This window comes from Clarias gariepinus, chromosome 2 (genome assembly GCF_024256425.1).
Source record: "Clarias gariepinus isolate MV-2021 ecotype Netherlands chromosome 2, CGAR_prim_01v2, whole genome shotgun sequence".
Taxonomy (NCBI): domain Eukaryota; kingdom Metazoa; phylum Chordata; class Actinopteri; order Siluriformes; family Clariidae; genus Clarias; species Clarias gariepinus.
The window spans coordinates 29,833,669-29,848,817 of record NC_071101.1 but is presented as its reverse complement, the minus strand read 5'-3'; the positions used below and the strand labels follow the sequence as shown (position 1 = coordinate 29,848,817).

The following is a 15,149-nucleotide window of genomic DNA, read 5'->3' as shown; positions in this document are numbered from 1 at the left end:
CACACGGTATGACTACTGTGTGTGTATTTATGATTGTGTGCATGTGTGTGTGTGCGCGCGTGTGCGTGTGAGAGGATTATTTATTTTGTGTGATCTCCTCTCACATCATTAGGCATACATAAGCTCTCACTCTCACCTGTTCTGTTTTTGTTGTGCCAAATCGAGCCAGACATAGATAGGCTACTTTCATTTCCCTGTTTTCCTTTATTGCCACACACATGCAAAATTTACATCAGTCTTGCAATAGCGTGCACACACACACACACACACACACACACACACACACACACACACACACACAGACTCTACAAGGCCTCTGAAGATGTGCTGTGGTTTCTGACACAAGGATATTAGCAATGGATAATCCATGGATTGCATTGAGATCTGGGGAATGTGAAGGCTCTTTGTCAGGTTCCTCAAACCATTCCTGAACAAATTTTGCGGTGTAGCATGGTACATTATCTTGCTGAAAGTCCTGTCATCGGCCATAAAGGGGTATGCTTGGTCTGCAACAATACAACATCCACATGAATGGTAGGACGACAGTTTCCCAGCAGAACGTTGCCCAAAGCATTACACAGCCTACACTGGCTTGCCTCTTTTCCATAGGGCATCCCAGTGCCATCTCTTTTCAAGGTGAGCAACACACACCCAGCCATTCACATGCGGTAAAAGAAAACATGATTCATCAGACGAGACCTCCTTCTTCCATTGCACCATGGTCCAATTTCGATGCTCACATGTCCATTTTAGGAGTTTTTGGCAGTAGACATGGGTCAGCATGGGCACACAGCCCCCTATGCAGCAAACTGTGACGCACCATTTGCTCTAACACCTTTCAGTTGCACCCAGTATTAATTGCTTCACTACTTTGAGATCACACCAAACAAAGTCAGCCTTTGCTCACCTATTTTTGGGTGTCCACGGTTGTTTTTTCTTGGACCACTTTTTATAGGTACTAAGCACTGCATACTGGAACACCAGTTACTGACACAATACAGTGTGTCCACAATACAGCCCTTATTAATGTCAATCAGATCATTAAGACTATGGGACAGTTCTAAAAGACTAGGTATCTCATGTTAGTCCCTAATCTATGAACATAGTGGTGGAGTCCTCCCCTCATGCACTCTTCTCTCATGCACTCGTATGACTATTGAGCATGAAACAGCAAAACTTTAAATCCTAATATCAGACAGCAAGCTCAGATGATTCAGGGCTCAACAGACACATTGACTTAAGGGAAAAAAATAGGCACTTGAACTACCAGAGAGGAAGCAATCAACTGATTTTTTTTTTTCAACATGCCTAATCCTACTTAGCAGCTTGCAATCCTATTAAGAACAAGAATCATAAACCCTGTCCCAGCACTGTACAATGTGCTTTGTGAACTTCTATTTGTGCTCTCTCTCTCTCTCTCTCTCTCTCTTTCTCTTATTAATATAAAGGTATTTGCATGTCTTGCTACTGCTATAGTTTTTATCTATCATTGGTACTATATTAAATTGAAGAAGTAAATGAAAGAGTTCTTATTATTCACCTCCACATTTTTTATGGCCTTCTTGATTAGATTCCAAACCTCCGAAGACCATTTCCCCCTTGGGATTTCTTTGAAGTTGATAACATAGTTGTTTCTGCCTTAAAGTAGCTCAGACTCTTTTCTTATCCTGTTATCTAAAGCTTATGGATCAATGTGTTCATGAAGCTCATCATTATTTTAAAAATAAAGCAGTAATTTTTCAATAATCCTGAAGTTTCTCCAGACCCAAGGGCGCTCTTGGATGCTGAGCTGCTATAAAGAACCTAAACATTTATCTCCTTACTGTGGTAAAAATGCAGCCTTATAATTAGGGTTAGATGAAGGATCATGTTAGGGCTATATATAGGTTTAGGATTAGTTCAATTAGTATATGGGTCTAGTGTCTGGTACAAGACCTGACATTCTATACTGTAGTTTAAGTTCAATAATGTGCCCCTTCACAGCTTGACTGACTTTATCTAATATCCTAGCAGGAAATAATGTCAACTACAGAATCATTTTTGTTTGCTGTACATAAAAAAGTCAAAGTAAGAAGTGTTACTTTGTTAATTATTGAGGTTGTAAGCAGCCATTTTTTATTTGAGGTGCTAAACTCAGAGTTGAGGAGCCCTTTTTGAGAAAATGTGTTAGGATGTGTTAGGATGTGTTCTTTGGCTATTCATGGTCCAGGTTGGAAGGAAAAAAGTATTACAACCGCTATGTTCCCAGGATTGTATGTTCCCTAGTTTATTTTTATGGATGGATGGATGGATGGATAGATAGACAGATACTTTATTGATCCCATTTGAAATCCCAAAATGCGACCCATATCACGCTAAGATCTGTCCTGAATATTATCCAGTTTATGTTATTGGAGCAAGGCTATATATTGGCATTTACAGAAGACTGTACTGTAACTTGGTAACATGGGACCCTAGGGACAAAGAACCCTTTGTCATGCCTCCATTATGTGTCATATAAATCTAGGGTCCAGATTCTGGGAATATAGCGCCCTAGGAACATAGGGAAAACGTCACAACATGGTTTAACATAGCATATCTCCCCTCTTCTGCATACATGAGTGCATAGGATTGGTCACCATCGGTGTGATTGACAGGGGAGAGACAGTATGCCATCCCCTTTCCCAGAGAGCAGTAAAGGTTTTATTGTCTTTTTGATTCAGTTGTAAGTTTAAAATCTAAAATCTGATAAGTATGCAGTGACAAAGCAGGAGTCCCATCTGAGAGCTTTTAGCTTTGTGTGTATGTCTGTTTTTCTGTCTGTCACAAAGTATTCTAGACTTCGCATTTAGCAAGAAATGACATTGATCTCAATCTTATCAGCGACACTAGCGTGATGTGAAAACAGCAAGTTTTTTTTTTTTTTGTAAATCTTACACATAATGCATGCACATTGCACTTTTTATTTATTTTGCTTAATCTAGGATCTTAGCAGGAACAGAAGCGAGCATATGATGTAAATTTGTTACGGAGCAATGGGGTGAATTAATCTGTTCCTGCTATGAGAATGTTGTGTACGTGGGAGCAAATGTCAGTCATGTTTCTCTTTGATGAAAGCCTGCACTCCATGTGTGTAAGGATATAACAGGAGGCCAGAGACTTGTGATTTAACAGCATATGTTTTTGGGAACATGTGTTTTCTTTTCCAATTATGCTCAGTTCTCAAAACAAAACAAAACAAAAAAACCTTCCACTCCGGATGTTTTCATGTTTCATGCATTCATGTGTCTGATTAATAGAAAGAAAGAGAACAAGACAAACAGAATGGGGGATTGAGACAAAAGGGGACAAAGGGAGGACAGAAGGAATATGATTCTCTTTGATGTACATGCCATGTCATGTGGGTGTGTGTCTGTGCTGGTCCCCTGGCAGCTTTTGTAGTTCTGTCCCCTGCTCTAATAAAGAGCTCCACTCTGACTGCACAAAGGGAGCAAGCTGGAGATGGAGGGAGACCAGCAATCCAAACAAACGAGTGTTCTGACGGAGCCTCACAAAAACCCTGTGGCACACCGGCTTGATTTATGTTGTGCAGCGCATCTCAGTGACAACGTACAGGGGCTTATCTAGAAAGAGATGACCTGAGACACGCAAATATGTGGTTTGTCTCTTGTGGTAAAGATGAGGGAAGTTCTATGAAATGCCATTGTTGATGGGCAAGTGGGTGTGTGCGGGTGTGTGCGCGCGCACGTATGTGTGTGTGTTTGTGTGCGCACGCGCATGCGCATGCAGGCGTGTGAATCAGGCACGCCGACATTCTTCTGGGCCAGACGTTTGTGACGTTTGTTTGTGCACGATCAGAGGGATATGACAATCCTCCTTTGAACCTGCCCTACTTTTTTTCACTGGCTTTTCATTTTTCTCATTTTAAGTTTTCACATATCTAGAGCACCAAACCCAGGATGAACACAAAACTTTGAAGTCAGAGATAAACCTGAACCGTCACATGTTTTGAACCAGACATAAGAAGAATCTTGCTATCTTGGGGCTCTATATCACTGATAAGAAAAAATATCTTCTTTAATCAGGCTGAAACAAAACCTCTCTTTTTTTTCCCCCTAAAAAAAGTGTGGGAATTCAAATAACAGGGTGTGGAATTTTAAACTATGATGCTGATTTATGTATAAACCAGTAAAGATATTCAAGTTTGTATATAAGCATGCAGACGAGCGCACGAACTTGATTTTCCACAGCACTTGCTATTGAGTCATTCATGTACTGCTGATGTGACCGCAAGTGATGATATTTAGAAATGTACAGAACTACTTCACTTTGGCAGGAAAGAGACAAAAGCAAAGTGCGTTTGTTTTTTTCTGCAGACTTACCCATGCGCATCGATCTGCAATCAAGGTCATAAGGAGGATGCAGTATTTTGTAGCTCGGCGGAAGTTTCAGGTACGTTTATATCGGACTATAAAAGACATTTCTTTAATTCTGAAATTGTTCAGGTCGAACAGGGATTGTTCAAATTAATTATAAATGAACTTGACCTTAGTCAATGCAATTTCTACATACTGTATTTGGGCTATTAAAGGAGTTCCTGGGTGCCCAGCAGTCTGATCAAGAAAACTTTCGATGGCATCCACACACTAGTGAAAGGCATAAGTGCATTAGTATAGCGTGGGATTATATATAGAAACACAGTAACGCTCATGACTGTTCTCTTATTCGGTACTCGAAAGCCCCGGTTTAACTTCAACGTCCCATTATTATACAGCAACGTCTTATAAAAATGTAAAGTTCTTTTTCAATGCCAGCATCGTCAAAATACTTTTGGGATTAAAGTCAATAATCTACAAACTCCTGTAATGTACAAGCCTACTTCACATTGTTTTGTTTTGTCCTGAGCACTTAATGAACCACGTTCTGGGTAACTCGTTGAATAACACTGTCATGGTAACAAAGCGTGGAAGTCAGAGGCCCAGAGGGACTGTAGCTTTTATCCATGCTTTCTGTCTTCACGTTCGGCAGAGAGCAAGGAAACCCTACGACGTGCGAGACGTGATCGAGCAGTATTCCCAGGGCCACCTGAACATGATGGTCCGCATTAAAGAGCTCCAGAGACGGTGAGACAACAACAACATCCCAGAACGGGTGCTTTGTTGCTTTCCTTTTACATCTTTTTGTTTAGCTGCACGGCTGTGGGACTTGGGAAAGGGAAGGGGGAAGAGGGTGTCGAGGGGCGTCTGGGGTTTAAAACAATCAATGCATATTTCATTGTTTCCTGCTGTTTTTCTTTCCTAGGATGGATCACACGTTGGGAAAGCCAGGAATGTTTCTGCCAGGTACGTATCGCTGCCATCGTGGCCTTGAAAGTTTTAATAAAGCGTGACAGACATCTATACAGTATGTTGTCTCGACAGACCATAAACCATACAAAATAGGTGTGATGTTTCTGCGACAACAACAAGCACTTTCATGTGGCCAAATACCTTAACACTTGGTCCAAATGACTTAACACTCAGGTCTGTTGTGGTAAAGCTATGCCACACTAAAGACAATTTATCCTGTGTGAACAAGAACAGTTCTGGTATTAATTACACATGTCCCTTTAACTACTCCATCCGCAGACGACTGTAATAAACGGCACCAACTGCAATGTATGTTCAAGTCAAACTGGGACTTGAATTGTTGGGCGTTTGTGGAAACAATCTCAACAGCACCATCAATGGTACACAGTTTATACATAAAAAAATACAGAATGGTAAGAATAAATGAGGCAGGGGTGATTTCTTTCTGCTCCAGACTGTAAATGTTTTCGGGTTATTACAGACCATTCTGTCAGCTAATTACACAGAGAGAAACACCTCCTTCATTTGCTCTTTGTTTGGCGTGACACATCACATTAATCTTTTCTCAGTAGGACCTTATAATATAATTTACTAGGAGCGTTCAAGTCAAACTGGGACTTTTGACTGTGCAGATAGATAGATAGATAGATAGATAGATAAAACATTCACACCATTAAGATGTTTTACTGTGGCTAAGAGTCTCATTAGTATAATGTGCTTCTAGCCTTTTTAGAAGATTTGCTCCAAAGCAGAGTTTTTTTTATAAACAATCCAGTCGTAACTGTACAAAGCTGTCCACATCAATACTAAACACGGAGTTTTGTAAATTGGTACCCTCAATACCCTCTATAGTTTATTGTGAAGATACAGACATTCCTCCAAACCTCTATAATACACCTTTAAAATAAAATGCTACTTTTTTTTAACTATAAACAAATATTCAACATTTTTATTATTCAGCGAAATCAATTCAAAACCTTCCATCACAGACAATTATTTTGGCCAACTAGAATTTCTCCACAAATGTGAAATGAACTCTTATGAACTTCCTGAGGATCTCCCTGGGATTTTGCAAGATTTAGGTTTATAATCAGATTTTGGGATGTGGGACAGCCCTTTTACATCACAATGAATGAACCATTGAGTCTCACTTAGGAATTTGTTCACTATTAAAAATACAGTAATGTATTGAATGTTTAACATTCATTACTTGTACGCAATAAATTAAATACAGTGAGTGGGGAAGTAGGAATTAATTTAAAAAATAGTTTTAAACAAAATTGGGATTTTTGGTTCATGAAAAATAAGTACAGAGAGATAAATTTAGTACAAAGTACAAAGATGAGTTTATTCATCTTTATTATTAGAAAATAATTTAAAAAAACATTTAATATGCATGGGCTTGTCTAAAGCCTTGCTAGTCCACAGTATGTGTCTGGTTTTGATCATTTTGTTGGATAGCTGTGTGCTCTAGAAAAAGGGAAATAAGCCTGATTAATTAATTTGAGATTCAGTCTGTGATGTGTGCTGTACCTGCGCCATCAAATATTAAAACAGAGAAAAGCACTTATACATCATACTTAGACATTTAGCAAACAGGACAGGACAGCGATATATGCTTTAATCTGACAAATGCTGCAGTGTGAGAGGCTTGATGAAGCAGATGTGGAAGATGGGAACATTTAAAACAATTACACATAAAGACATACAAAGCCTGTTTCAAGTATCTGAGTCACATGACTTGGTTCAATTTACGTGACATCATGGCGGCTAGCACATTTATTGCACTGTACAAGCTTAATCACAAAACCTTTGTTTTTCCCCTACCTTCCTCTAATGTTTCAGGGCATGCAAAAATTGCAAAACATGCTTAATAATGTTATGAGCAAGTGAAGTGAAGTATGGCGCAAGCATACATTCCAAAGACATTGTGTGGGTGAATTTAACCCAAAGTGGGTATATGAGCTTACAACATACAAAATACAGTATGTCGTCCTTTGTTTTTTTTTTTGTTTGTTTTTTTACAGAAAAAGGCGTGGAGAAGGAGTACCACACTATCGGAGCCAGGTTGATCAGACTGGAAGATAGGGTGAGGAGCATGTGTGTGTGTATGTTTCAGACAAAGCTCTGGCTGATATTCTGATATCTAGATGTTCTTCTGAATCTTCCTCGCTGTTGCAGATAGTATCCACTCCTGGTATTTTGACTGGCTTATTTAGGCACATCTCTCTCTCTCTCTCTCTCTCTCACACACACACACACACTCACACAAGCAATCAGTTGTTTGCAGTCTCAGTCAGGTCATGTCAAAGCGATCTGAAATGAACGCACAATCTTTATGTTGCTTTCTGCATTACAAGACTGAAAGAATGATGGGGAAAACGTTCCTTTTGTTTTCTTTGGCATAGATTTTACAATGATTAGAAATAGTGTGATTATGTCCTCTAAAAATCATACATTGTACAAAATGTATAATGTAAAACCTGAAAAACAGTACACTTTTATCCAAGTCTACTTATTATTGTCTCCTGTGTTTCCTGTATTATCACTAATATAAATATAAACTATGAGTTTAAATCCAGAATTAAACTTTATTTTATAATTTTTTTGGTGACTGGGGATTGTGAGTGCAATTGGTGATTGTTAAAACTATGTCCACTGCATAACTTTATAGAATTATATATTCATACAGTATTTCTAGTAGCCTAGAAATGTATACGAAAGATCAATATATACCATGGAACCCATAGAATCCCATGGGATCAAATGGGTGGCTTAGTGTTTAGCACTGTCGCCTTATACCTCCAGGTTCTGGGTTTGATTTCTGCCCCGGGTGCATGTATGTTCTCCCCGTTTTTGGTGGGTTTCCTCTGGGTACTCTAGTTTTCTCCCCAAGACCCCCTGCCTTATGCCCTAAATCTCCTGGGATAGGCTGTGCACAGGATAAAGTTGTGTAGATGATGAAATAAGCACAGCTGTGCTGCAGACGTAGGCATGATAATAACGCAGCCAGAATGCTAAAGATATCAAAGCGATGCAGATATTTAGTACAACAGCACAACCTCAACAAACACCATTGATTATTAACAGATTTTTATTTGTTTGTTTATTTAATCATTTATTTGGCTTCTCTAACACTAATCCTTCCGTGACTGCTAGAACTAGCATTGAGCTGGCGATTATTAGACTGATTATTAGAAGCAGAGTAATACATTAAATTAAACGACACAGTACTAGTTTGTTCTTTATCAGAAGTCACTGCCTCTGATCCAGTGCAATTATTTGGTTGGAATTAGCTGTTGGTTATTATAGACACACCCTTTAGACACTTAGATTCACTTATTCCAGACTGTATTGCTCTTTCTTGAATACCACATGTAGCGGTAATGCGTTTTGTGAAGAAATGTGTTTTAAACCCTTAAACCTACAAGTTGTGATTAGTACATGTGCATGCGTAGTGACCCATAAGCATTCAATTATACTGATAAAAACACAGGACATATTTTGGAAACAAACTGTTTATATAGTTATAGTTTTATTACCCTGCTCAGGGGTGCATTGGTAGGCTGGAATCAAAAGCTGATCTGATCCGAAATCAGATATCAGTTGTCCAAAACCTTTAATACCACATCTGGAAATGGAAGCACTACTAACAGCAATCCGGGAATTGAAGACCTGCGACTGTACTGGTGATTACCTTGTGCCAGGTATGATGCATTGTGATGCATTGGTGTTACCAATGTCATGTAAATAATAGTCACCAAACACTTCAGCACAAGATGGTCTGGAAGATGGAAGATGGTTGTATGAGCATGATATAGTTGGTGCAGCAAACTGTGGCTTCAGTGAACAAGGTAAAAAGAAGTCAGTTTAAATGTTTAGCCATTTCCTTTGTAACCCAAGACTTCCTCATATACTACATGTAGTAAATATTTTACTTACACTCATTGTGCATTATTATTTTTTAATAAAACCAAAGAGCAATTCCTGCAACATACTTAATAATATTTTAATTATGCATATGAGTATGTGTCTATGTACTGTATGAGCGTGCAAAGAATAAAGTCAGCTTTAGTTCAGACTAAGTGCAGGCCAGCTGTGTTTAGTGAAAGCTGTTCAGCGTATCCATGTTTTGTATTGCATGGCACCTCTTACGGGACAGCCTTAGTTTTGTGGCATTCTGCCAGACGAGCACCCTGGCACATGCTCTGGGCTTTAAGGCCCAGTCCCACCTCACTGCACTCTTACCTGTGAGTATAATACTAAAATCCTTGTCCTCAAAAATATTTGCAAGTATTTCCCAGCCAGCCACCTGTGAACCCAATAATCCGCACAGATCAGCATCACCTTAGTCACGACCCATTTAGCATATCCATAACAGCATTTCTGCTTAGTAGCATAAATTCGAGTTTTGAAGCAAAGCATTTGCGCACATGCTCCGTTCATATCACTATTTAACTCATGTTTAAATTTGTAAGGTGAGCCAACAGAGCTAACAGAGGGTGTGTGCTATAAACTTATATGAATGATTGGTTTTGTAATTAGTTTAATTCTGGTTGTATACGGATATGATGTGCATTGAAAAATAATTTAGCAAAATCACTAAATTCTTTCCTTTTGTACTATTTTAAATAGTAGTTGTATTTTTTTACTTTTTTTTTTTTTTTTTGAAGATCATGATATTCTGTCGCATGCAATGTGTGGGTGTATTACTGACTTACTGTAAGTGCTTATAGTGGTAATACCTAAATTGGACACATTGGTATTCAGCCCTAAGATATTACGAAGTACTGTTCAGACAGTTACACTTTATTCCCGCCCTATACTTGCACTATATGACTCCATATTTGGGGTATTAAATTTTACAACATTAAGTATTCTATGCTGGGCTATAAATTTATACTGTAACAAAAAATTACTTCCATTTGAAGTTAAATATAAAGTACTATAAAAAAGTTTTGGGCCAAACCTTATTTCTTCTCATGTTGCTTAAAAGAGCCAGACTTTGTTAGTTCTTTAGGCTTTCTGAAAGACTTTTTTGGCTGTCATTTTCAGTCCAGCCCCTGTACCTGACCAGTATCACATGTTGACCCTTAACATTATTGTAGCATAAAAAACATCTAACTTAAGGCATAAACCAGTGAGAAACAAGTAAATTGTATTTTTAGGAACTTGTTACAGTAAAACATTTATTCTCATTTTTTTTATTGAATTGAATTGAATTGAATTGAATTGAATTTGAAGTAGTGAGAGGTGGGTCAAGATTTTGCTTTTGTTCTGTTTTCCACTTGGCTTGGCTCTTTCATAAACTTAATTAAAGACTTTGTCAAGGAGCTAATTTTCATTAGATTTCAATTGGTTAAATTTTTATCTAAACTGAAGATGAGCACTGTGTCTCATTTCGTGCCCTAGGTCTCCTGGGATAGGCACCAGGTCCCCGCGACCCTGAATACAGGATAAAGCGGTATACTGTAGAAGATGAGTGAGTGAGTTAAGATGAGCCTTGTTAATGATAGATTGTCAGTTTATCCTTAAAAGCATATTACTCATGAACAAAATTTAATTATCGAACGTATTAACCTGACAAAGTAAGAAATAAAAAGTGATTGAATGACCCAAATTCCCTGAACATGTTGAGATTTATACCCTTGATTTAGTATGTTGTGGCTATATGAAACTGGTGGATCAAAGCTTTTTTTATAACCTGCCAAATAATAAAATGTGGGAGCAGTGTGTTAAATTAACCCAAATTGCAGTCATTTATGTGTAACTGAGTCAATAAGTACATCTGAATAAAATGTGTGTATATTTTTTGTAATGTCTCTCACTCTGCATGTGACCTAACTATCTATTTTAATGTGTTTTAAGATTACTCAATAGTGCTGCAATAATTGTATACTTATACACAAATAATTCAACAATTTTATACTTTTCTTGTATAATGTAGCAGGTTTAAAGTCTTAGACATAAACAATCCTTGATCTTTAAATATGACTGTTCATTGTGTTGCCTTTAACAAATAGTCTGACATCAGTGGGATGGGATTTGCATTTAGGAACTATGGATTTGTAAAACATGTGAGGAAGTCTGTGGTTCCAATGAAATATTTACTAATAAAGCCAACAAAGAACCAGGCACAACTGTTTTTAAACAACAGAGCATAAGCTTAGTGAATGAATATTGCTGTCAGCAGATGCTCATCCTGTGAGCAAGGCCAGTGGAGTTGTGTCCACTGTATAGTTTCATAGGTCTCTCTGTGCCTCAGGGCAGCAGGTGTGTGAACTGTCTGACCCTGACAAGCACACACACACACACACACACACACACACACACACACACACACACACACACACACATATACATCTGGAGTGAGTGTGTTTCCGTGTTTTGGGTTTTTTTCTGGAGCAGTTCGCAGGAGAGATGGTTCAACACACACACACACACAAAGGACTCTTTGGTAATCCATTTTTTTTCTTATTACGTTATTTAAGGGATACTTTGTGTAAAAAAAAAAAATTGTAAAATGTTTCCTAAGTATAAGTAAGTAAGAGTTATGTATAAAGTTCTAAGAAGGTTGGAGGCTCTTCATAGAAAACAGGGAACTTTAAGGAAACAACTCTGTGACAGTATATAGAGGTGATAAAAATCATGTTGCTTTAGTATCTTTCTTTTCCCCCATTCCTTCAAGTTCTTCTTCCCTCCTTTTATCTGTTTTATTTCGTTCCTACTTTCCATTAGCATAAAACCGTTTGTCTTTTGCAGTGCCGAAGGTTTTAAGGCATATGTCTGAATGGCAAGCTGTGAGTAATACTCTCTTAATATGTCAGTGATTTATTCCTATCGAACAGACACACATATGCCAAACAAATGTCTCCTTCTGTCTGGACAAAGATGCATACCCCAATGAAGGTGTCTTTCTCCACTCCCTCGCAACAACAGAGCCAGGACTTTAACTGTTTGCAGTCTTCATGAAGATAGATTACTCTATATGACATCACTGTCGCCCCTCCCCCTCGACTAAAGACTGATCTGTTTCGATGGCTGAAGTGTTCAGACATGAAAAGTCAGTAAATGTTACAAGCACATGGTTAATGTATACACACACACACACACACACATGCACACATCTGTTGTACAGGACAGTACATCTCATGTCATCTTATCTGAGATGCAACACATATCCAGTGTACGCCTCAGGCTTATTGTAGGGTTGGTCCGTATTACACGAACATGACTGGACTTGTGCACTCAATAGGAGTGTTACTTAGGAAACACAAACCATGGTGAAATTCAGAAGAACAATAACTGGACATGTGCATTTGGTCTAAGAAGGAATTTGAAAATGTTAAGTTTAAAAAATTTATACAGTGTATTACCAAAGCATTTATACTGTACAGTATTATCTGGTTGCTGTGCGATGTCATTATAAAACTGAAGGCAGTGTTTCAGACTGGGGTTATTTACCAAGAATTTCAAAAATGCCACATTGAAACACTTACTGTATAGTGTTAAAAAGTAGTGATCAATATTCATTTATTCATCTTCAGTAAAAGAATCTTGGTCAGGGTTGTGGTGGATACAGAGGCTCTCCTGGGAATACTGGGTGTGAAGCAGGAATACACCCTAGATGAAACACCAGTCCATTGCACGAACACACACATACATAGTCATTCACACCTTTTAACTGCACAGGCAGTAATTTGAGCAGAGGTGACACCAGAGCTGTAAAGCAGCAAAAATAACTGGTGAACCAAACTAGAGATATTTATGATATTTATTCATTTATTATCTATACAGCTTATTCTGTGAAAGGTCATGAGGGGATCTAGAGCCTATCCTAGAAAAAGGTGGGTAACACACTGGATGGGTGCACATCTGACTAAAATGCATGCCTTTGGACCATGGGAGGAAACCTGAGTACTCACAGGGAACCCAACAAGCACTGGTTGAACATTCAAACTCTTTGCACAGCCTCGGATCCCATTGAGTTCTGGAGGTGTGTGGGACAGTGCTAACAACTAAGGCGGAGTTGGGCTGAACTAGTAATTATTTGTTTTTGTAAAATTCTATACTGGTGATAGAATAGACAGGAAACTCAAACATACTATACTTCATCTAAAAAATATATTATAAGATGTAAACAGCCACTAGACAGGGGCCGGAGGTAGCTTAGTGGTTAAGGCATTGGACTACGGTTCGGAAGATCCCAGGTTCAAACCCCACAACCACCAAGTTGCCACTGTTTGGCTCTTGAGCAAGGCCCTTAACCCTCAACTGCTCAGATGTATAATGAGATAAAAATGTAAGTCTCTCTGGATAAGAGCGTCTGCCAAATGCCTAAATGTAAAATGTAGACACTTTTTCAAACTTGTCTTGTTAATTCTGGTTGAATTAAACTCTGGTTTGTTTCCTGCTTGGTGTGCTTTATTTGGACAAGGCTAAACCTAGCAGTCATACTCAGGTGTGGACCAAAACAGCTGCATCCAGATTCTTGAGCTTTTTATTTTCCCTGGAGCATTTTATTTGTGGTGGGAACATGATTAGACCTCAATCTGGACCAAATACAAGGGATATTCTGCAATTTTAAGCTAAGTGCCCCATAACCAGGTTACTTTACAAACTCAATATTTGCATCTTTGTTCTGCTCAATAAACGAGTATTTTGCATGAAGACATTTTTTCTAAATGTTCCCATGATTTCTTTTGGTACATTGCATAGATATGTATCACAGTTATCAAGTTGAAATCTTGGTTGGCTTGGACATTTCATTTCGTCAGTTGAAACCAATCCAAGATTTCAAACCAGTTTACTGATTCAGACTAGTGAAAAGTATTAAAGACTACTTATATCCAGTGTGAGGAACGCCTTAGGCTTAGGCTTATTGCAGGGCTAGTAAAAACCAAACTGCAGGATTGAAAACACCCTTCAACACATAAGGGAACAGTCTTAAATCCAGGTGCATCCGAGTCTCTCCTGTACTACTCTGGTCTGCTAGCTAGCACTTCTCAGAAGCTGGTACTGTCAGAGGGATAGGAAACCTGGTGGTGTTGTTTACTGAGACTGCAGAGACATACAAAGCCTCACTTGTCATTTATGACCCTGTTCTGTTGTTTGTCTTTTATTATTCATACTACAAAAACATCACAGTTTCCACTAACAGTAAATGTTTTTATTTGGACAGGTTTTTGTGTGAGGAAAAAAGATTTTAATGGTACTGGATTGCATTAAGGAGGTAAAACATGTTGTCTGACAATGAGGTAATGGAAGAGATTTACTCTGCGGAAAATTACAATAGCAAGTGGGGATACCTTGAATACACTGACCAATCATAACATTAAAACCACTAACTTTAAAACCATTTACATTTTGAGTATCTCCAGCCCCTTGGGGCGTGGCTCCACAGAGGCTCTGGCAGTGTGGTGGGGTGTCCAGTATAAGGACGATGGCAGATGATCCTTTGAGTTCTGTGGGTTGCTGGGTGAGGCCTTCCTGCAGTGGACGTGTTTGTCCGGTGTGTTTTTCGAGAATCTGAGAAGTGGGGTCAGCGGCCTTGGGCTCCTTGCCTGCTGGGCCCTATGTGTAGTGCCTTGGTGTAACAAGCATTACTTTTTTTAGTGATTTGTGCTGCATTGACTTGTCTGTGAGTTGGGCTGGTTTTTGGTCTCTGCAAGTGTGGGTGAGCCTTGGCTGCCCATGATCCAATTTACTGGTGTATGGTTGTGATCAATGTTGTTCAGTTCATCAGGCGGTGGTTATTTTGAAAGTAGTTTTTAAAAAGAAGCAAAATTGTCTGCTTGAAAAAAAAAAAAACATTTAAAATTG

At 38.6% G+C, this 15,149-nt stretch overlaps 1 protein-coding gene across 1 annotated transcript in view; it reads left to right on the top strand.

Moving 5' to 3' along the window:
• Window positions 1–15,149, top strand: part of kcnq1.2 (potassium voltage-gated channel, KQT-like subfamily, member 1.2) — a 111,838-nt gene that overhangs the window by 66,109 nt on the left and 30,580 nt on the right. Inside the window, exons 14-17 of the mRNA XM_053482720.1 lie at window positions 4,356–4,431; window positions 5,008–5,102; window positions 5,281–5,321; window positions 7,355–7,416. Of these exons, the coding sequence (XP_053338695.1) occupies window positions 4,356–4,431; window positions 5,008–5,102; window positions 5,281–5,321; window positions 7,355–7,416 (274 nt within the window). The remainder of the gene's footprint in view (window positions 1–4,355; window positions 4,432–5,007; window positions 5,103–5,280; window positions 5,322–7,354; window positions 7,417–15,149) is intronic.